At 41.5% G+C, this 21,708-nt stretch overlaps 3 protein-coding genes across 5 annotated transcripts; 1 reads left to right on the forward strand and 2 right to left on the reverse strand.

The window, feature by feature from the left end:
• Positions 1–35: 35 nt before the first annotated feature.
• On the reverse strand, positions 36–7,129 carry LOC5502391 (transcriptional adapter 2-alpha). 2 transcript variants are annotated; one of them, XM_001623530.3, is made up of 18 exons: positions 7,062–7,129; positions 6,864–6,973; positions 6,709–6,768; positions 6,473–6,564; positions 5,517–5,557; positions 5,395–5,454; positions 5,140–5,202; positions 4,903–4,991; positions 4,612–4,687; positions 4,451–4,514; positions 4,298–4,341; positions 3,677–3,787; positions 3,159–3,230; positions 1,413–1,501; positions 1,175–1,218; positions 1,040–1,083; positions 666–739; positions 36–243 (listed from the first exon to the last, which is right to left on the reverse strand). In XM_001623530.3, exons 1-18 carry the CDS (start codon positions 7,078–7,080, stop codon positions 52–54), a joined length of 1,344 nt encoding a protein of 447 aa, XP_001623580.2. In that variant the 5' UTR covers positions 7,081–7,129; the 3' UTR covers positions 36–51. The 2 variants fall into 2 exon arrangements, with proteins under 2 accessions (XP_001623580.2, XP_048582181.1); XM_048726224.1 differs by lacking the exon at positions 7,062–7,129 and having other exon boundaries at positions 6,864–7,055.
• A 47-nt stretch (positions 7,130–7,176) lies between these two features.
• On the forward strand, positions 7,177–9,373 carry LOC5502390. 2 transcript variants are annotated; one of them, XM_032370652.2, is made up of 5 exons: positions 7,177–7,282; positions 7,816–7,897; positions 8,003–8,172; positions 8,524–8,643; positions 9,085–9,373. In XM_032370652.2, exons 2-5 carry the CDS (start codon positions 7,825–7,827, stop codon positions 9,217–9,219), a joined length of 498 nt encoding a protein of 165 aa, XP_032226543.2. In that variant the 5' UTR covers positions 7,177–7,282; positions 7,816–7,824; the 3' UTR covers positions 9,220–9,373. The 2 variants fall into 2 exon arrangements, with proteins under 2 accessions (XP_032226543.2, XP_032226544.2); XM_032370653.2 differs by having other exon boundaries at positions 7,178–7,282; positions 9,099–9,373.
• LOC5502388 (leucine-rich repeat-containing protein 74B) lies at positions 9,072–21,584 on the reverse strand. Its single transcript, XM_048726223.1, has 13 exons — positions 21,303–21,584; positions 21,078–21,207; positions 20,326–20,498; positions 19,979–20,086; positions 17,313–17,456; positions 17,148–17,229; positions 16,940–17,025; positions 16,655–16,770; positions 14,345–14,423; positions 14,018–14,113; positions 11,472–11,717; positions 10,786–10,871; positions 9,072–10,037 (listed from the first exon to the last, which is right to left on the reverse strand). Exons 1-13 carry the CDS (start codon positions 21,411–21,413, stop codon positions 9,908–9,910), a joined length of 1,587 nt encoding a protein of 528 aa, XP_048582180.1. The 5' UTR covers positions 21,414–21,584; the 3' UTR covers positions 9,072–9,907.
• Between the last annotated feature and the right edge of the window lie 124 nt (positions 21,585–21,708).

Here is a 21,708-nt window from a genome sequence, read left to right on the forward strand (position 1 = left end):
ATACGCTGGCCATGGCTAGAAATCAAGTGAGACCATTCCAAAAGCACATCTTTAATCGTCAGGTTTAATAACAACCCCCTTCTCCACAAAATAATTATACAGTTTTCTCGTTTTATTGACGTCTATCCTGACAAGCACTCGGGCTTGAGCTAGCCGCAGGCCTCCATTCTTGGCGGATTCTCGCGTGAGTAGATTCTTGTAATTGATGAAGTCGTTTGGAAGAACGCGCAGAGTACTACATAACTAGAAACAAATAGAAGATCAAGGCATGAGCGTGTCTTATTCTGAATATGACCGCGTTTTGTATGAATGGGTGTGTTAGACAAGCCCCCCTAAAGTACTTTGCTAGCAGAGCTTGCCTCCTGATTGTTTCTAAGCATTTACTTAGCCGTGTCACGTGACCCCGACAAACGAGCACGCGAAAGAACATAATATGGGAGACGGCTAAGTTAACAAATAGAAATAAAAAGAAAGAAAGCTCTTATAACAAGGTACCCTCAGAAGTGTAAACGTCGGTAAAAACTATGTTTATTCAACTAAATAAAACATGAACCTCTAAGATCACTAATTTGAGGTTACCCCTCCAGTGATGCATGTATTTTCAATCAGTAACGTTCTAAAGTTATATGTTGTTATGCGGTGGCCATGGAAACAGATCAATTTACCTCTCGCTCATCAAGTGTGAGAAGCTCTATGCCTGGCGCTCCACTCAGATCCAGTCGACTAGCGGGCTTGCGAGCTAGAATGACAGATACAGAGTGGCACTCTTGATTTTAATTCTCAAAACGCCAGCGAGACTATTCTGTTTTCAAGAGGCATAAAACATTCCATTTCAACCTTGTGCTGACGCACTTCCTTGATTTAATCACATCGCCCGTTCTATTTTGCTTGTGCAAACGAACGAGTATTTTGTCCTCTATTTCAGACAATGTGACACTGAAATTCAAGTTCCAAATGTTACATAAACTAAAGTTGAATTTTGGCTTGGGAAATCCGCGAAACAAATCGAGCTCCACCCGGTGTGGTAGAATTCACTCACCAGCGTTTGGTAACGGAATAGGCGCCAATCCACTGCCATTATCTCTGGAAAACGAAAGGGAAGAGTTTTATAACACGGATAAATAATCAATTGGTTGCCAAATACAGCACACTCAAATCTGGATATTAAACTTACAAGGCAGCCTGCCGCTGGAGCCATGTCTGACAAGCTTTCTGGTCCTGAAAATCAAAATAAAACAGAGATATCGACATTGTCCCTGCATATAGGAAGGGGGGGGGCATTTGTGATACATATTCACTTATAAGCCTCCTCTAACAAAATACATTTCAATGCCCCCTTGTTGTTAACTCCTGCAATATAGTGTTTGAAAAAGAATGTTGCCTTGCATAAGTAAATGTATGTCGACACACACCCTTATATGGCAGAGAATATCATCTAAAGCCTTCCTCCGCCTTGTTTTCTCTTCGTGTCGCTTTTTCAGCACTTCAAATATCTCAGCACCTGAAAGCCAATTTGCAGTAAATTAGATGGAGCTTTAGCAAAAAAATTAGTCCCTGTAAACAAGGGAAGATTCAAACATTACCGGGTTTGCATTTACCTGCTTAAGCCAATAACTTTGAATGTTTTTAGCAATTGATAAAAGTTGGTAATTTGAGAAAGCCACCCCAAACTCACATTCGGTATTTGGTGTGCTAAAATATGGTTCAAAGTAGCTCTCTTACCCTTTTGGGTAAGTTAACACTGACAACGACTAGCTCTCTTACCCTATTGGGTAAGTTAACACTGACAACGACTAGCTATCTTATACCCTTTTGGGTAAGTTAACACTGACAATGACTAGCTCTCTTACCCTTTTGGGTAAGTTAACACTGACAACGACTAGCTCTATTACCGTTTTGGGTAAGTTAACACTGACAATGACTAGCTCTCTTACCCTTTTGGGTAAGTTAACACTGACAATGAATACCTCTCTTACCCTTTTGGGTAAGTTAACACTGGCAATGACTAGCTCTCTTACCCTTTTGGGTAAGTTAACACTGACAACGACTAGCTCTCTTACCCTTTTGGGTAAGTTAACACTGACAATGACTACCTCTCTTACCCTTTTGGGTAAGTTAACACTGGTAATGACTAGCTCTCTTACCCTTTTGGGTAAGTTAACACTGAAAACGACTAGCTCTCTTACCCTTTTGGGTAAGTTAACACTGACAATGACTAGCTCTATTACCCTTTTGGGTAAGTTAACACTGACAATGACTAGCTCTCTTACCCTTTTGGGTAAGTTAACACTGACAACGACTAGCTCTCTTACCCTTTTGGGTAAGTTAACACTGACAATGACTAGCTCTCTTACCCTTTTGGGTAAGTTAACACTGACAATGACTAGCTCTCTTACCCTTTTGGGTAAGTTAACACTGACAATGACTAGCTCTATTACCCTTTTGGGTAAGTTAACACTGACAATGACTAGCTCTCTTACCCTTTTGGGTAAGTTAACACTGACAACGACTAGCTCTCTTACCCTTTTGGGTAAGTTAACACTGACAATGACTACCTCTCTTACCCTTTTGGGTAAGTTAACACTGGCAATGACTAGCTCTCTTACCCTTTTGGGCAAGTTACAACTGACAACGACTAGCTCTCTTACCCTTTTGGGTAAGTTAACACTGACAATGACTAGCTCTATTACCCTTTTGGGTAAGTTAACACTGACAACAACTAGCTCTCTTACCCTTTTGGGTAAGTTAACACTGACAATGACTAGCTCTCTTATCCTTTTGGGTAAGTTAACACTGACAATGACTAGCTCTATTACCCTTTTGGGTAAGTTAACACTGACAATGACTAGCTCTCTTACCCTTTTGGGTAAGTTAACACTGAAAACGACTAGCTCTCTTACCCTTTTAGGTAAGTTAACACTGACATTGACTAGCTCTCTTACCCTTTTGGGTAAGTTAACACTGACAATGACTAGCTCTCTTACCCTTTTGGGTAAGTTAACACTGACAACTACTAGCTTTTTTACCCTTTCGGGTAAGTCAACACTGACAATGACTAGCTCTCTTACCCTACTGGGTAAGTTAACACTGACAATGACTAGATCCCTTATCCTTTTGGGTAAGTTAACACCGACAATATCACCTCTCTTATCTCTTACCCTTTTTAGTGCGGATACCGGCCATCCTGTATTCCTGTAGACACAAGATCTCCCTCTTCAGCATATTTTCCACTAAAAAGAAGTACAATATACCTGAGTTACTATTATTATAAGTTATAGCATGGCACAAGGAGAATTTATAGATTAAATGTCCCTGCAACCAAGGGATGATTAGTTGAAGTCCTGATGCCTCATGCTCCTGAGTCCAAATATTGGCATTGTTTTATCCTGAACTGGGAATACAATATTTACTCAAATATGCACCAGGGTGCATACTGGACAATTTTAGTCAAGATGGGGCTGAGTTGGGGGCAGACTTAAGTTATTTAGTAGATATCATAAATTCAGGAGAATGGTCCAAAATGGGAGTGACTCAATGGTTAAAAAAAAAAGTAATATAAAAGATCTGCATATATGCATCTGCAATAGTAACAGAGGATAAAAAAGGACCCTATATTTATCCATATACTGATAACATATTATAAACATATAACATGTGGACATGGTAATGAACATACTTTTAAGGCCTTGGATTAGTTTTTCATGATCCTCCGGGGATTGGAGTCTGGCAAAAGGTAACATACTTTCACGCAATTCTCGCTCAGCTCTGTCTAATCTCTTCTCAAGCACTGTAAAAACAAACATAAGGTACAAGTTACAATCAAAACACAATATCTTCTCGAGCAATGTGAAAACAATAAAACATAATGCACAAGTTACAATCAAAACACAATATCTTCTCAAGCACTGTGAAAACAATGAAACATAAGGCACAAGTTACAATAAAAACACATGCAACTTTGGGTCTCCTGAAAAAAGTATTGGCATCATGGTGACCTATCAACTAAAGAGACAGATGAATAGATGATTCTTTTAAATGTTTTAAAGAATTAGATACTCTATTTTTAGCCAATTTCTTGATGACAAGAAATTGATGACACTTTTTTGGTTCCTTAAACAGTAATTATCAAAGCAAAATGAAAGTAAAAGTGCAAAGTAAATCAAGCTATCCTCTTAATGCTCTTGTCTCACCAAGTACAACACATTAGGTGACTTAAGGCAAGTCTAGCATTGGCTCTGATGCTTGAATTATGCTTTAACATGCTTTACTTAGAAGTAATATTGTAACGGATAATTACTCTGCCATTTCTTGATATTCACGAGGCCATAACGCCGCACAATTCTGTAAAGCAAGATAAAATATATAAACCAACAGTATGAAAAGCAAAACTATAAAAAAACAAGTTTATTTTAATAGCAGAAAATAATAAAGTATAAATTGAGAAACTCACTGTTTTCGATACCATCTTTCTCTAAGTCTTGTCAGAAATATTTCAACTGCTGCTATTTTTAGCTCTAAAAATATTCATTATCAAATGTCGGTTTAGTGAGAGGAGAATGCAATAAGTAAAATCTAAATAAATGAGATCAAATAAATATAATTATTTCATACCTGTTAGTAAGGAAGAGTCATTGGTGTTCTCAAAAGAAATATCCTTGATATCAAATTCTGCATAATTATCATATTCCTGGGTACATAAGAATCTCAATCAACCATTACAGAAAGAAGGAATATGGGTAGTAATTTTGAGACACTGCAGCAAGTAAGATTAATACTATACATAAACACAGTTTGTGAATGGCAAGCTCTGGTGACAAACATCTTTTTAAACCAATATTTTGACTCCTCGTGCATTTTAAGCATTTTAAATTGAAAATAGACAATGGACTAAAATTAACTAACCACTTCAAAGTCGCCTCTACATGGCATATAGCCAGCAAGCTCAATACTGCGAACAGAGTCCATCGGGGGTCTAGGAGGATCTTCTGAGACTTAAGGGGAAAAAACAAACAGAAAAAAAAATGTTGTAGTGCATGTGACCACCAGCAACACCCAAGGAATTACATTCACATTTTGGTAATTTTGCTTAATAAACAATAGCAATGAGCAGGAAAATGAAAACAGTTGTTCTTACAGTACCTTTGAATGGCACTGACCAAGTGGCCACAGTTGGTGTTCTTGCATCTTTTGGCGGTTCAAGGACTAAAAATTTAAATTCTTATTTAGAAAATGCAATGCCTCTCTTAACTTTCTATCCATCCCCTAAATATAATACAGTGAAGCCGCTTAATTTGAACCTTAAAGAATATGATTATCACTGAGTTTCAGCTATCTGAGAAGAATTTGGATCAGGGTAATTTAAATTCTCTGAGTTCAAATTATTGGGGTTCTTACCTGGTAAGCCATGAGTTAATGCTCGCTTGATATAACACTGATTATAGTGGCCCCTGCATTCTGAATGAGATAGATGGTAAGACTCCAATAAAAGTGACTAAATTTAACCAAATCATGAGTACCTTCTTCTGTCTTGGTCTGCATCTGTTTTGACACCTCAGCCCTAAAGTACAAATTACAAGTTAGCCACTATACCATGGCTTTGACACCTCAGCCCTAAAGTACAAATTGCAAGTTAGCCACTATACCATAGCTTTGACACCTCAGCCCTAAAGTACAAATTACAAGTAAGCCACTATACCATAGCTTTGACACCTCAGCCCTAAAGTACAAATTACAAGTAAGCCACTATACCATAGCTTTGACACCTCAGCCCTAAAGTACAAATTACAAGTTAGCCACTATACCATAGCTTTGACACCTCAGCCCTAAAGTACAAATTACAAGTTAGCCACTACACCATAGCTTTGACACCTCAGCCCTAAAGTACAAATTACAAGTTAGCCACTATACCATAGCTTTGACACCTCAGCCCTAAAGTACAAATTACAAGTTAGCCACTATACCATAGCTTTGACACCTCAGCCCTAAAGTACAAATTACAAGTTAGCCACTATACCATAGCTTTGACACCTCAGCCCTAAAGTACAAATAACAAACTAGCCACTATACCATAGCTTTGACACCTCAGCCCTAAAGTACAAATTACAAGTTAGCCACTATACCATAGCTTTGACACCTCAGCCCTAAAGTACAAATAACAAACTAGCCACTATACCATAGCTTTGACACCTCAGCCCTAAAGTACAAATTACAAGTTAGCCACTATACCATAGCTTTGACACCTCAGCCCTAAAGTACAAATTACAAGTTAGCCACTATACCATAGCTTTGTACATGAAAAAAAAAACTTTATAATAAAATAACTATTCTTACAATGATATGGCCACCAAATATTATTCGTATCCAATTACAATAATAATGCTTTTGCTTAGATGTGCAATCTTCAGGGTTGAAATTGCAGTTGTTTTTTTTAGGGGCTGCCTGAATAAAATATTTGTAAGTGCGATGAGCCTACCAGTTTCCATATCCACAGTCAGATAATGCATCCATCAACCTCAGCTCTTCTTCAGCACTCCAAGCTGCCTCAAAGACAGGAAACGAATTACTCTACAAGGAAAAGAAACATAATATTATGTCTTGATATTGATCTAGAAAGTGCATAACACTGTTTGTAAATTTATAATTAGAACGAAGAGTCCTCTTTAATCGCAAGGAAATCCAGTGCTAATGAGTAATAGTAAAGTTACTCACAATGATTTCATAACTGTGGTCATTTCGGTGTCTACCACGCTCAGCGCCTCTTGCAAAACACTGAATAAGCATATAATACGATATATGTTATTTGCTGCATCTTGCCTGCCTATGGAGGAATTCCTCACTTCTTTCTCAGAGATAAAAACACTCACATGGACACAGATATCGACGACAGGGCGACAGCGAGAACAACGAATAAAAGGCTCCTTCAAAGCGACAGAACAAATGAAGCAGCGGAAACAGTCATCATTGCACTGCGAATCTAGAACAAGAGACACGATGAGATAAAAGAGATTTAAAAGAGAGAAAATTTTACACAAAACACGATTGATCAAGGCCATTGATCAAACCTTCCTTGATGTCCGCCATCTCGAAATCAGCGGTTATCACACAGTGGGCTCGATATTGCACAGGGAGACCAACCAAAGGGGACATGTATTATAGCAAGGAAGAAAAGCTCGCGCCCTTTTTAATCAAACTACGTCATAGCTAGCCCAAACATGACGTCATGTGAGTGTGAAGTTATGTGAGTGTGAGTCGGAAAGAAAATGAGAAGTCGATAAAGTCTTAGGTAAGGTAATGGGGCCTTTCATAGTTACACATTTTCTTACTATGTTTACCTCCCTAAATCAGAATCAGTTAGGGTTATCGGGTTATCACATACGCATTTTCATTCGTTTTCTATGAAAAATATCAATTGTGCACCTAAACCAATTATAACTGATGAGTGTTGCTTGTATGACTGAACAAAACATGCTAAAAAAATAAAGGAAGTTGTTAAATGGATTGAAAATTATTGAAGGCAAATAGTTGAATGTTTCGAGTTACAAGTGGTAAAAAATACATGAAATTTTACATCAAATGTTACACCAAAAACTGTCAATCAACGGAGTCGGAGAAATAAAAAAAGTAGTTCTCCTCCGCTCTCTGTTATGGTTCTCGCTCGCGCTGATTAAAACAAGTGGTAAGGTATAACGGTTACCGCTCGCGCTGATTAAAACACGTGGTAAGGTATAACTGTTACCATTTAGGTGTAGCCTGGAGCCCCGTAGACCGCTTCTCGTTATCGGCGCATTCAACTCGTGTTGTTGCATTTTATCGTAGCTTTCGCCGATGATTGAAGACTTGAAGGACAGAAGGGACCGATTACGCACCAGAATCACTGCTCTACAGTCTGAGCATGGCGGTAGGCTTATCCTGGCCATTAATATTCACTTTTCCTTGCTAGCCCAAACCAAAACACACCAGCTGTTCAAAACCCGCTCCATCTACAATTTCCATTTTGATTTAGACAACACCCGACCTGATCTCCGTGTTACCAACACCAGACTTCTGCACCAGAACATAGAACTGATGACGAAACACTTCGAACTAGAAGCAGAGGTAAAGGAAAAAGATGATCAAGTAAAGGCACTTAGAGAAAAATGCTCCAAGCTGCGGGAGAAGCTTGCAAAAACAGAGGTAAGCGCTTACACCCGTAGACTGTGCACATGCGCCTGAAGTGGATCCTACACGAGAATGTGAGAATGGTCAACCGCTTTGAAGTAGCATTGTTCCGTTGCACACTGCTCGTTTAATTCAAATGTAAAACGTCTTACGCGGGTTGGTTTTGCATATCGTTCTTGGTCCATGGACAATGATGATGAACCTGAACTACCCTGGCGCTGTACAAGTAAAGACTTCACAGAGTGCACATATCTGCTAACGATTAGAAAACATTATAGATATGTAAATCTAACAACAACTAAATTTCAATAGCAACGAATAAGCGGCAAGTTCGAAAGAATATAAGTATTGGTCTTCCTTTTACAGCAAGAGAAAGAGGATCACTTTAGGACGAGGAACTACCTGGCCGATCTAGTAAATGACTTACGCAAAGACCTTGAGGATGAGGTGGATAGGAATAAGGATCTGGAAGCACAAGTCCGCAAGGTTAGAAGCCGGGTCAAAGTAAATACACTCGGGTCAAAGGAAATGCAAAAGTATTCCAGACAGCTTTCTGATTTTATACCGAGAAGAAATGACCAGTCGAGCGGAACAAAGGAGCCAACATTTTACAAGGAGTATATGGGATCGGTACCCTGGAAACCAGAGGCTTGGGTTTTTTCGAGCGAAGCGAAATAGGATTCGGTCCTCTGGTTTCCAGGGTACGGGATCGGAAATACATCAATTTTTCATTCGCAACGTTTTATCTATTATATTTCTTCTTCTTGGACAAAATGACTTCTTCTGGGCCAAAAATTACTTTTTCTTGGCCAAAAATGAACTATGACCAAGGCATTATGATAACAGCTGCATCATAACGCCTATGAATGATGGAAGAGGTAAGCCTTATTCCTGGGAATAATGGGCCCACAAACTAAAATAAAATAGTTTTTATTTTACAGTTGTCCGGGGAGGATCACAGTGATCAAACGCTGTGGAGGAAGACGTGTGATGGTTTCAAGAATCCCTTTAAAAGGCGCAAGTGAAAGCTCTCAGACAAACCCGAATGATGAGAGCAGATAGCGTGTTCATCGGCATATGAGTCACGGGTGGTCAATCTCCAGAACATCGATCAATACCTTTTCTGCAATCTACCCCGTAATCTGTTGTTGAGTTTCGAATGAACAGCAGCTAATTTATATGCGTTTGATAATTTTATTAAAAATAAGTTGTGGGATGTATTGGTTTGTTTCACACGGGAAAGTTGAATACTTACAAATTTGAAAATGTAAAACTTACTATCTAAATATCAATTTCTATTTTATAACTTTCTACTAATTTTACATACATGACCCTGCCACCCCTTTTTTACATTTACTTAAAGTCAAATAATTTTTTCACGATGTTCGAATTTAAGTATCTAAACTCGTTGGAAGTTAGACTACCTTGAAAATTAGTCAGGATCGTTACAATGTGATGCACGCTACCGCGGCCACTTAAAAAAAGTTAACTTTTGTAAAGTAAACCAATAAAGATGCGAGATACGCGCTATCTGAATGGCATCAACGTCACTAGCCAATCATCGTGGCAAAAAATGCTCCCTTGCACATTACACACGATAGAATCCTTCGAGCTATAACAAAACAGTAAACCTCGCATACTAATTAACCAAATTTCTTAAAAACTTGTCTTGGTGGTCACGGTAGCGGGCATCGCACTGAAAATGTGCGCGTGATCGACCTTCTTAAAGAATTCAGGTATTTTGCCAAGGTTATCTATTGGAGCCGCGGGAGGGTGGGAGAGGAGACAGGATCCTACGCCTTCTCTCGTCGGCCGCTTGCTCCTTCAGCTTGTCTTTCCTGTCTTCGATATTCTGCTCCAAAGAACCCATAACGAGCTCACTAAAAACAAAACATTCAAGATATAAACATAAGGATGATACAACAAAACAGTCAAGAGGCAAACGTAGGGGTGATACAACAATACAATGAAGAGGCAAACGTAGGGATGACACAATAAAACAGTCAAGATGCAAACGTAAGGATGACACAACAAAACATTCAAGAAGCAAACGTAAGGATGATACAATAAAAAGTCAAGATGCAAACGTAAGGATGACGCAACAAAACAGTCAAGATGCAAACGTAAGGATGACGCAACAAAACAGTCAAGATGCAAACGTACGGATGACACAACAAAACAGACAAGAGGCAAACGTAAGGATAATACAACAAAACAGTCAAGAGGCAAACGTACGGATGACACAACAATACAGTCAAGATGCAAACGTAAGGATGACACAACAAAACAGTCAAGATGCAAACGTACGGATGACACAACAAAACAGTCAAGATGCAAACGTACGGATGACACAACAAAACAGACAAGATGCAAACGTACGGATGATACAATAAAACAGTCAAGATGCAAACGTACGGATGACACAACAAAACAGACAAGAGGCAAACGTAAGGATAATACAACAAAACAGTCAAGATGCAAACGTAAGGATAATACAACAAAACAGTCAAGAGGCAAACGTACGGATGACACAACAAAACAGTCAAGACGCACAGTATGTATGCTTCTGTATCGTGCCAAATATATCGAGGGCTGCTACATTTCTGTGAATACTGAATTTTCTATTACCTGTAATTTATTTCGCCATCTTTATTCTTATCCAAAGTCTCGATTAAGTTGAAGAGCTCAACATAGTTCATATCAATTCCAGTTTCCTGAAACACAAAATAAGAATCGCTCATACTTCTGTAAACGTTTAAGCTGTATATATATCTTTCAATCAATTAATATACGTAAGCTTGTCTTTTTTATAGTCGATGATTTAGTTCAGCAAGACACAAGAGCGTGTAATTGGGCCACTTGAGAAGTACCGAGTTGGTTTTTTCTCCCTCGCGCTTATATGTACAGGGCTGAGTAAAGAGGTTGGGTTCGAGGGTCGAAGGACATACTAGAAACATGATACAACATGAATGACCAATATACCAAGAATCACCTAAAAATCCAAAGTACAACACTGATGCTTTAAAGGCGGATGAAACAGAATTTGTCAGGCTGTAATATTATATCATGAAGTCCGTTAACGTTATTTTACTATTTAGAATAATGTCAAATCATGCGTCATGTCACAGTTAGAGCAACTTGTTTGGATTTCGTAAGAAAACTAAAATACAGCATATCACATGAATATACATAGCAGAAAATTAAGAGAGATTAAGACATAGCAGAAATTAAGAGTGGTTTTATACTATATATCTGCCTTTGTGCTAGATATCTTAATCTCCAAGAAAGAGCATATATTTAAACACAGAAGGTACCTTGAGACCATCAACAAACTCCTTGATTGTCAAACTCATACTCTTGTCTTTATCCAGGGTATTAAAAAAATCAAGCAGCCTCATTCTATTATCAGAGATGTAGTTCTTCAGGATCTTCATGGGGGCAGGACGCCCCTTAGGTTTGTGAAGAGCCCCCCCAGAGCCACCATGGGTGATCTTGACATTAGGCCTTGCGGCAATCACCTCACCACAAAGTTGTAGAAAATCATTATTTACAGTGATATCCTGCAAGTAACACATTGATGTTAGTCAATGAAGCTATGTACATAAGAACACAAAGAGCATGGGTATAAGAAAAATGCTGCACATCCAGAAGTTCTCAAAGGGGGTGAAGGGGTCAGGGTAACACCCTGAAGGATGGTGCTAATACACAAAACAGTTTGTAGATTTTATGTCCCATATTCTAAAACTTCAAAGTGGGAAATGCCACAGTAGCCAGCAACTTTATAAAAGACCCTTCCATAATCGTGAATGAACATTGAATACGATGAGACGCAAATGAAATTATGTCTAGGGGATTCCTAAGCGCTGAAAGCCACTATCAACACTTGCGGGAGGTACTCACACTAAGCTCGACCTCTACTAAAGCCACTATCAACACTTGCGAGAGGTACTCACACTAAGCTCGACCTCTACTGAAGCCACTATCAACACTTGCAGGAGGTACTCACACTAAGCTCGACCTCTACTAAAGCCACTATCAACACTTGCAGGAGGTACTCACACTAAGCTCGACCTCTACTAAAGCCACTATCAACACTAGCGAGAGGTACTCACACTAAGCTCGACCTCTACTAAAGCCACTATCAACACTTGCGGGAGGTACTCACACTAAGCTCGACCTCTACTAAAGCCACTATCAACACTTGCGAGAGGTACTCTCACTAAGCTCGACCTCTACTAAAGCCACTATCAACACTTGCGAGAGGTACTCACACTAAGCTCGACCTCTACTAAAGCCACTATCAACACTTGCGAGAGGTACTCACACTAAGCTCGACCTCTACTGAAGCCACTATCAACACTTGCAGGAGGTACTCACACTAAGCTCGACCTCTACTAAAGCCACTATCAACACTTGCGGGAGGTACTCACACTAAGCTCGACCTCTACTAAAGCCACTATCAACACTTGCGAGAGGTACTCACACTAAGCTCGACCTCTACTGAAGCCACTATCAACACTTGCAGGAGGTACTCACACTAAGCTCGACCTCTACTAAAGCCACTATCAACACTTGCGAGAGGTACTCTCACTAAGCTCGACCTCTACAAAAGCCATTATCAACACTTGCAGGAGGTACTCACACTAAGCTCGACCTCTACTAAAGTCACTATCAACACTTGCGAGAGGTACTCACACTAAGCTCGACCTCTACTAAAGCCACTATCAACACTTGCGAGAGGTACTCACACTAAGCTCGACCTCTACTGAAGCCACTATCAACACTTGCGAGAGGTACTCACACTAAGCTCGACCTCTACTAAAGTCACTATCAACACTTGCGAGAGGTACTCACACTAAGCTCGACCTCTACTAAAGTCACTATCAACACTTGCGAGAGGTACTCACACTAAGCTCGACCTCTACTAAAGTCACTATCAACACTTGCGGGAGGTACTCACACTAAGCTCGACCTCTACAAAAGCCACTATCAACACTTGCAGGAGGTACTCACACTAAGCTCAACCTCTACTAAAGCCACTATCAACACTTGCGAGAGGTACTCACACTAAGCTCGACCTCTACTAAAGCCACTATCAACACTTGCGAGAGGTACTCACACTAAGCTCGACCTCTACTAAAGCCACTATCAACACTTGCGAGAGGTACTCACACTAAGCTCGACCTCTACTAAAGCCACTATCAACACTTGCGAGAGGTACTCACACTAAGCTCGACCTCTACTAAAGTCACTATCAACACTTGCGAGAGGTACTCACACTAAGCTCGACCTCTACTAAAGTCACTATCAACACTTGCGGGAGGTACTCACACTAAGCTCGACCTCTACAAAAGCCACTATCAACACTTGCAGGAGGTACTCACACTAAGCTCAACCTCTACTAAAGCCACTATCAACACTTGCGAGAGGTACTCACACTAAGCTCGACCTCTACTAAAGCCACTATCAACACTTGGGGGAGGACCTCACACAAGCTCGACCTCTACTTAAGCCACTATCAATACTTGCGGGAGGTACTCACACTAAGCTCGACCTCTACTAAAGCCACTATCAACACTTGCAGGAGGTACTCTCACTAAGCTCGACCTCTACTAAAGCCACTATCAACACTTGCAGGAGGTACTCACACTAAGCTCGACTTCTACAAAAGCCACTATCAACACTTGCAGGAGGTACTCACACTAAGCTCAACCTCTACTAAAGCCACTATCAACACTTGCAGGAGGTACTCACACTAAGCTCGACCTCTACTAAAGCCACTATCAACACTTGCGAGAGGTACTCACACTAAGCTCGACCTCTACTAAAGCCACTATCAACACTTGTGGGAGGTACTCACACTAAGCTCGACCTCTACTAAGGCTGACTCAGGGTTATTCTTCATGGCATTCAGGATCGCATATGCACCAGCACTCTGCATTGGGTTCTTGCCAATCTAAAAAATGATTTTGAATACTTAGACAATATCATTTTGAGGCATATCCTTCTCCACATGAGTTCCTGACATTTTACTTGATAATACAGTGAAAATGTGGTAGCTCCACTCTTTCACACACTTTAGAACCTTGATTGATGATAGCAAATAAACATACCTTTAGAACCTTGATTGATGATAGCACACAAACATACCTTTAGAACCTTGATTGATGATAGCACGCAAACATACCTTTAGAACCTGAAGAGTGGTGTTTATTGTGAGACCTTTGCCAAGGAGAACAGCACCCTCAGCAGTGATTCTGTTATTACTAAACAAAAATATAAAACAAGCTGAGCCCATTTAAATACATCTTATCCCAAGTGTCCGTACATGTGTACCGCTAGTGCGTCAGTGTACCGCTAGTGCGTCAGTGTACCGCTAGTGCGCCAGTGTACCGCTAGTGCATCAGTGTACCGCTAGTGCATCAGTGTACCGCTAGTGCATCAGTGTACCGCTAGTGCGTCAGTGTACCGCTAGTGCATCAGTGTACCGCTAGTGCGTCAGTGTACCGCTAGTGCGTCAGTGTACCGCTAGTGCGCCAGTGTACCGCTAGTTTGTCAGTGTACCGCTAGTGCGTCAGAGTACCGCTAGTGCATCAGTGTACCGCTAGTGCGTCAGTGTACCGCTAGTGCATCAGTGTACCGCTAGTGCGACAGTGTACCGCTAGTGCATCAGTGTACCGCTAGTGTGTCAGTGTACCACTAGTGCATCAGTGTACCACTAGTGCGTCAGTGTACCGCTAGTGTGTCAGTGTACCGCTAGTGCGCCAGTGTACCGCTAGTTTGTCAGTGTACCGCTAGTGCGTCAGAGTACCGCTAGTGCATCAGTGTACCACTAGTGCATCAGTGTACCACTAGTGCGTCAGTGTACCGCTAGTGTGTCAGTGTACCGCTAGTGCGCCAGTGTACCGCTAGTGTGTCAGTGTACCGCTAGTGCGCCAGTGTACCGCTAGTGCGTCAGTGTACCGCTAGTGCGCCAGTGTACCGCTAGTGCATCAGTGTACCACTAGTGCATCAGTGTACCACTAGTGCGTCAGTGTACCGCTAGTGTGTCAGTGTACCGCTAGTGCGTCAGAGTACCGCTAGTGCGTCAGTGTACCGCTAGTGCATCAGTGTACCGCTAGTGTGTCAGTGTACCACTAGTGCATCAGTGTACCGCTAGTGCGTCAGTGTGCCGCTAGTGCATCAGTGTACCGCTAGTGCACCAGTGTACAGCTAGTGCGTCAGTGTACCGCTAGTGCGTCAGTGTACCGCTAGTGCATCAGTGTACCGCTAGTGCGTCAGTGTACCGCTAGTGCATCAGTGTACCGCTAGTGCGTCAGTGTACCGCTAGTGCGTCAGTGTACCGCTAGTGCGTCAGTGTACCGCTGGTGCGTCAGTGTACCGCTGGTGCGCCAGTGTACCGCTAGTTTGTCAGTGTACCGCTAGTGCGTCAGAGTACCGCTAGTGCATCAGTGTACCGCTAGTGCGTCAGTGTACCGCTAGTGCATCAGTGTACCGCTAGTGCGACAGTGTACCGCTAGTGCATCAGTGTACCGCTAGTGTGTCAGTGTACCACTAGTGCATCAGTGTACCACTAGTGCGTCAGTGTACCGCTAGTGCGTCAGAGTACTGCTAGTGCGTCAGTGTACCGCTAGTGCGTCAGTGTACCGCTAGTGCATCAGTGTACCACTAGTGCATCAGTGTACCACTAGTGCGTCAGTGTACCGCTAGTGCATCAGTGTACCACTAGTGCGTCAGTGTACCGCTAGTGCGTCAGTGTACCGCTAGTGCGCCAGTGTACCGCTAGTTTGTCAGTGTACCGCTAGTGCGTCAGTGTACCGCTAGTGCGTCAGTGTACCGCTAGTGTGTCAGAGTACCGCTAGTGCATCAGTGTACCACTAGTGCATCAGTGTACCGCTAGTGCGTCAGTGTACCGCTAGTGTGTCAGTGTACCGCTAGTGCGTCAGAGTACCGCTAGTGCGTCAGTGTACCGCTAGTGCGCCAGTGTACCACTAGTGCATCAGTGTACCGCTAGTGCGTCAGTGTACCGCTGGTGCGTCAGTGTACCGCTAGTGCGTCAGTGTACCGCTAGTGCGTCAGAGTACCGCTAGTGCGTCAGAGTACCGCTAGTGCGTCAGAGTACCGCTAGTGCGTCAGAGTACCGCTAGTGCGTCAGAGTACCGCTAGTGCGCCAGTGTACCGCTAGTGCGTCAGAGTACCGTTAGTTCGTCAGTGTACCGCTAGTGCGCCAGTGTACCACTAGTGCATCAGTGTACCACTAGTGCGTCAGTGTACCGCTAGTGCGTCAGTGTACCGCTAGTGCGTCAGTGTACTGCTAGTTTGCCAGTGTGCCGCTAGTCCACCAGTGTGCCGCTAGTCCACCAGTGTGCCGCTAGTGCGTCAGTGTACCGCTAGTGCGTCAGTGTATCGCTAGTGTGTGAACAAAACATCAGGGACAAGGTTGAAATAAAGAAAAATTAAAAGCTTTCTCAAACAACGGCTCAACCTTTATACTTACGTTAAGTCTAGTTCTAGCAGCGATGCATTGACTTTTAAGGCCTCTCCCATGGCTAGGGCTCCATCATTCCCAAATCCATTCCAAGCAAGATTCAAGATTTTTAGAGTGATGTTTTCCTGAGGTGAATGATAAATAAATTAGTTCCTTTATCAAAATTTTCTAGTAAGAAAATGTACCACATACTTAACACTATTATACCTTGTACCACATACTTAACACTATTATACCTTGTACCACATACTTAACACTATTATACCTTGTACCACATACTTAACACTATTATACCTTGAGTGAGAGAGCAATGGCACAAGCACCCCTGTTACGAAGATGATTCCAGCTCAAATTTAACTCAGATATTGTTTCATTGGCAGCTGAATAGAAAGGAAATTAAAGCAGGTGGATTGGTTGAAAAATATGTAAATAGCAGGTGGACATAATATAATGTATGAACAGATAGACAAATGGGTGGACAGACGAACATTAAGTAACTGACCTAGTGCAGGAGCTAATTCAAGGCCAGCTTTTTCTCCAAACTTGTTGTGACTCAAACACAGATACTTTAACCTGTTATTAAGCTGTAATATAAAGCACACAATTATTAAAACTACAATAAGTAAACATTATCAAAAGAACAAACAAAAAACTACACTTAGGGTACCTTGATTGCTTCAGCTAAAATTTTGGCAGCTTTCTCATCAAAGCCATTGCCGTTAGCAGTCAGTCTGTGAATATTGGGGTTGTGCAGCAGGACATCAGCTATTGATTCTGAACCATGGTCACCAAGTTTGTTCTCTGACATGTCCTACAAAGGTTATTTAAATAAAAAAAGCACAAAATCAGTAGGAGAAATTACCCCTACCACCTACCTTCCCCTCGTACTCAAAATCCTGTATCTAATTGGTAGCAAATCCCAAGGAAATAATGCATGACAAGACAAATCACTCTTCTTGTAGCTGGAATGCTGGATTACATCAGAAAGCACCTCACACAGCTAACAAATGACTTATGACTGACCACAGAATACAGCTTGGACTGAACTGAACAACTGACTGAACAACTAATAAACACAGCATAAAGGAAACCCACAACCCAGTTGTGATAGAAAGGGGCATAAGAGAGTGATAGCCCACTAAGATAGGATAAGTGACACCCCACCTTGGCTTACAAATACTCACCCCCCCTACCATTGTACACCCACCACACCCACAACCCAGCCGTGAGAGGCAGAGGCATAACAGAGTGATGGCCCCCTAAGATAGGATTAGTGACACCCCACCTTGACTCATAAATACTGACCCCCCCCCCCCCCCCCGCCATGGTACACCCACCATGTACCTAGCTATTCATATGCCATGGTACACCCACCATGTACCTAGCTATTCATATGCCATGGTACACCCACCATGTACCTAGCTATTCATATGCCATGGTACACCCACCATGTACCTAGCTATTCATATGCCATGGTACACCCACCATGTACCTACCTATTCATATGCCATGGTACACCCACCATGTACCTACCTATTCATATGCCATGGTACACCCACCATGTACCTACCTATTCATATGCCATGGTACACCCACCATGTACCTAGCTATTCATATGCCATGGTACACCCACCATGTACCTAGCTATTCATATGCCATGGTACACCCACCATGTACCTAGCTATTCATATGCCATGGTACACCCACCATGTACCTAGCTATTCATATGCCATGGTACACCCACCATGTACCTACCTATTAATATGCCATGGTACACCCACCATGTACCTAGCTATTCATATGCCATGGTACACCCACCATGTACCTACCTATTAATATGCCATGGTACACCCACCATGTACCTAACTATTAATATGCCATGGTACACCCACCATGTACCTACCTATTCATATGCCATGGTACACCCACCATGTACCTAGCTATTCATATGCCATGGTACACCCACAATGTACCTACCTATTAATATGCCATGGTACACCCACCATGTACCTAGCTATTCATATGCCATGGTACACCCACCATGTACCTAGCTATTCATATGCCATGGTACACCCACCATGTACCTACCTATTCATATGCCATGGTACACCCACCATTTACCTACCTATTCATATGCCATGGTACACCCACCATGTACCTACCTATTCATATGCCATGGTACACCCACCATGTACCTAGCTATTCATATGCCATGGTACACCCACCATGTACCTAGCTATTCATATGCCATGGTACAACCACCATGTACCTAGCTATTCATATGCCATGGTACACCCACCATGTACCTAGCTATTCATATGCCATGGTACACCCACCATGTACCTACCTATTAATATGCCATGGTACACCCACCATGTACCTAACTATTAATATGCCATGGTACACCCACCATGTACCTAGCTATTCATATGCCATGGTACACCCACCATGTACCTAGCTATTCATATGCCATGGTACACCCACAATGTACCTACCTATTAATATGCCATGGTACACCCACCATGTACCTAGCTATTAATATGCCATGGTACACCCACCATGTACCTACCTATTAATACGCCATGGTACACCCACCATGTACCTACCTATTCATATGCCATGGTACACCCACCATGTACCTAGCTATTCATATGCCATGGTACACCCACCATGTACCTACCTATTCATATGCCATGGTACACCCACCATGTACCTAGCTATTCATATGCCATGGTACACCCACCATGTACCTAGCTATTCATATGCCATGATACACCCACCATGTACCTAGCTATTCATATGCCATGGTACATCCACCATGTACCTAGCTATTCATATGCCATGGTACACCCACCATGTACCTAGCTATTCATATGCCATGGTACACCCACCATGTACCTAGCTATTCATATGCCATGGTACACCCACCATGTACCTAGCTATTCATATGCCATGGTACACCCACCATGTACCTACCTATTCATATGCCATGGTACACCCACCATGTACCTACCTATTAATATGCCATGGTACACCCACCATGTACCTACCTATTCATATGCCATGGTACACCCACCATGTACCTAGATATTCATATGCCATGGTACACCCACCATGTACCTACCTATTAATATGCCATGGTACACCCACCATGTACCTACCTATTAATATGCCATGGTACACCCACCATGTACCTACCTATTCATATGCCATGGTACACCCACCATGTACCTAGCTATTCATATGCCATGGTACACCCACCATGTACCTAGCTATTCATATGCCATGGTACACCCACCATGTACCTAGTTATTCATATGCCATGGTACCTACCAGGTCAGTAATATAGCAGTTTTCTCTTAGCATCTCGGCAACATAACTTGCACCTTCTGGTCCCATCCAATTATCACTCAAGTTCAGCTTAACGACTGAAGTGTTTGACTAAAAATACAGGACACAGATAATGACTGTAAGTTCAACTTAACAGCAGTCGAATTTCTATGCATTGTTTGATACTTTAAAAATATTCAATTGAGATATTATATTGGGGGATGAGTTTAATTTAAATAGGATTCAAGAAGATTTTGGTTTATTCCTCAAATAAATATCTCATCTACAAAGGGTTTCAACGCCAACAAAACCATATGACATGCAAGTTGTTAAAATAAACTTTGACCCACCACAAGTGCTATAGCAATTGCTTTTGAACCCATAGCACCAAGACCATGATGCTTGATATCGACTTCTGCTTCCAGCATGTTACGTAAGAAGTAAGAGACAGGGATAACCCCTGCTTCTCTGCAAGCCTGAATATATGTTGTCCTTCCTGTTACGTCATACTCTTCTTTGCTCTCTAAAAAATAATATCCAATAACTCAGGCACATATCCAGATGTCAGATTCCTTTTAAACATTGAAGGGATTAATATATATGTTTTCATAACTCATAAACATCAATATTTAATATACCTATCTAACATATTGATACTTGGAAGAGAAGTGGTGACAAAACTCTTTAATAATTAAGCTGCCACCCAGTGACTTGATGGTAAACATTCAAATATTTCAAGCCACAAACATGCAACAAAAGCGAGGATTTTTCTCATTGTTCATTTGTAATTAAATTTGAGGCTTTGAATCCCGCTGGACGGGCATGCGTGTGGATAAAAGGTAACAGTCAGAGCACGCAGCAATAATTGTTAACAGTTGTAGAGGGTCCTAAAATTTTCTTAAGTATTGATACCATTAAGAGACACTACAAACACATCAAACCGAAATAGTCCTTGAGGTCAAGAATAAGTGACGCATAACGTTACTTGATTTTATCAATGAATATATTTACTCGGCAATTTCCTGAGAAATAACATAAGGATATTTTATGTTTATTAGCTACGGTATTTAAAGGTTGTGCGTTAGCAGTGATATTCTCTTACCGTCGACTTCTAAGTCCGTGTCCCAACCCGAATCTTCTTCTTCGATGTTCTCTACGGTCAGATCTTCATCAGGCGACGAAGAACCAGTTGAATCTCTCCTTAAAACTCCAGTTGGCGGGCTAAACGCAGCCTAAAACCCAAACAACAATTACAAGTCATTACAATTGAAATCGAGCAATGAAAATTCTAATAATTTTCCGCGTGGAATTTAACACCTTGACTAACCTTGTGAAGCCCGAACGGAGAGCCGATACCACTCGCACGACTCACTGTTCTAGAATCCTTTTCCGAAGGAGAACGAATTGGAGTCGAAATTCTTCCTGTTCTAGAATCCATAATTAAGAGTGTCTTTGATGGAATGATTACATGTCTTGTTATTAGGGGTTTTACCGCAAAAGATAAAGAGTTTTTTTTTATAGAGAGTAAGTTGAGCGCTCAATTGCTTGAATGTTATGGAGCCTCACTATCGCGTTGGCAGGGCACTGGTGATGTTCATTTGCTTGCGTTACCATGGAAACATAACTCTTTACTTTAAAAAATCTAATTATTAGTCTCTATCAAAAAGCGATCCTTTTTATAGAAAAAAATAAAAGGTCTTTCGCAATCCTTAAATAAGATCACTGAAAAAAAT

This window comes from Nematostella vectensis, chromosome 4 (genome assembly GCF_932526225.1).
Source record: "Nematostella vectensis chromosome 4, jaNemVect1.1, whole genome shotgun sequence".
In the NCBI taxonomy this organism is placed as follows: Eukaryota; Metazoa; Cnidaria; class Anthozoa; order Actiniaria; family Edwardsiidae; genus Nematostella; species Nematostella vectensis.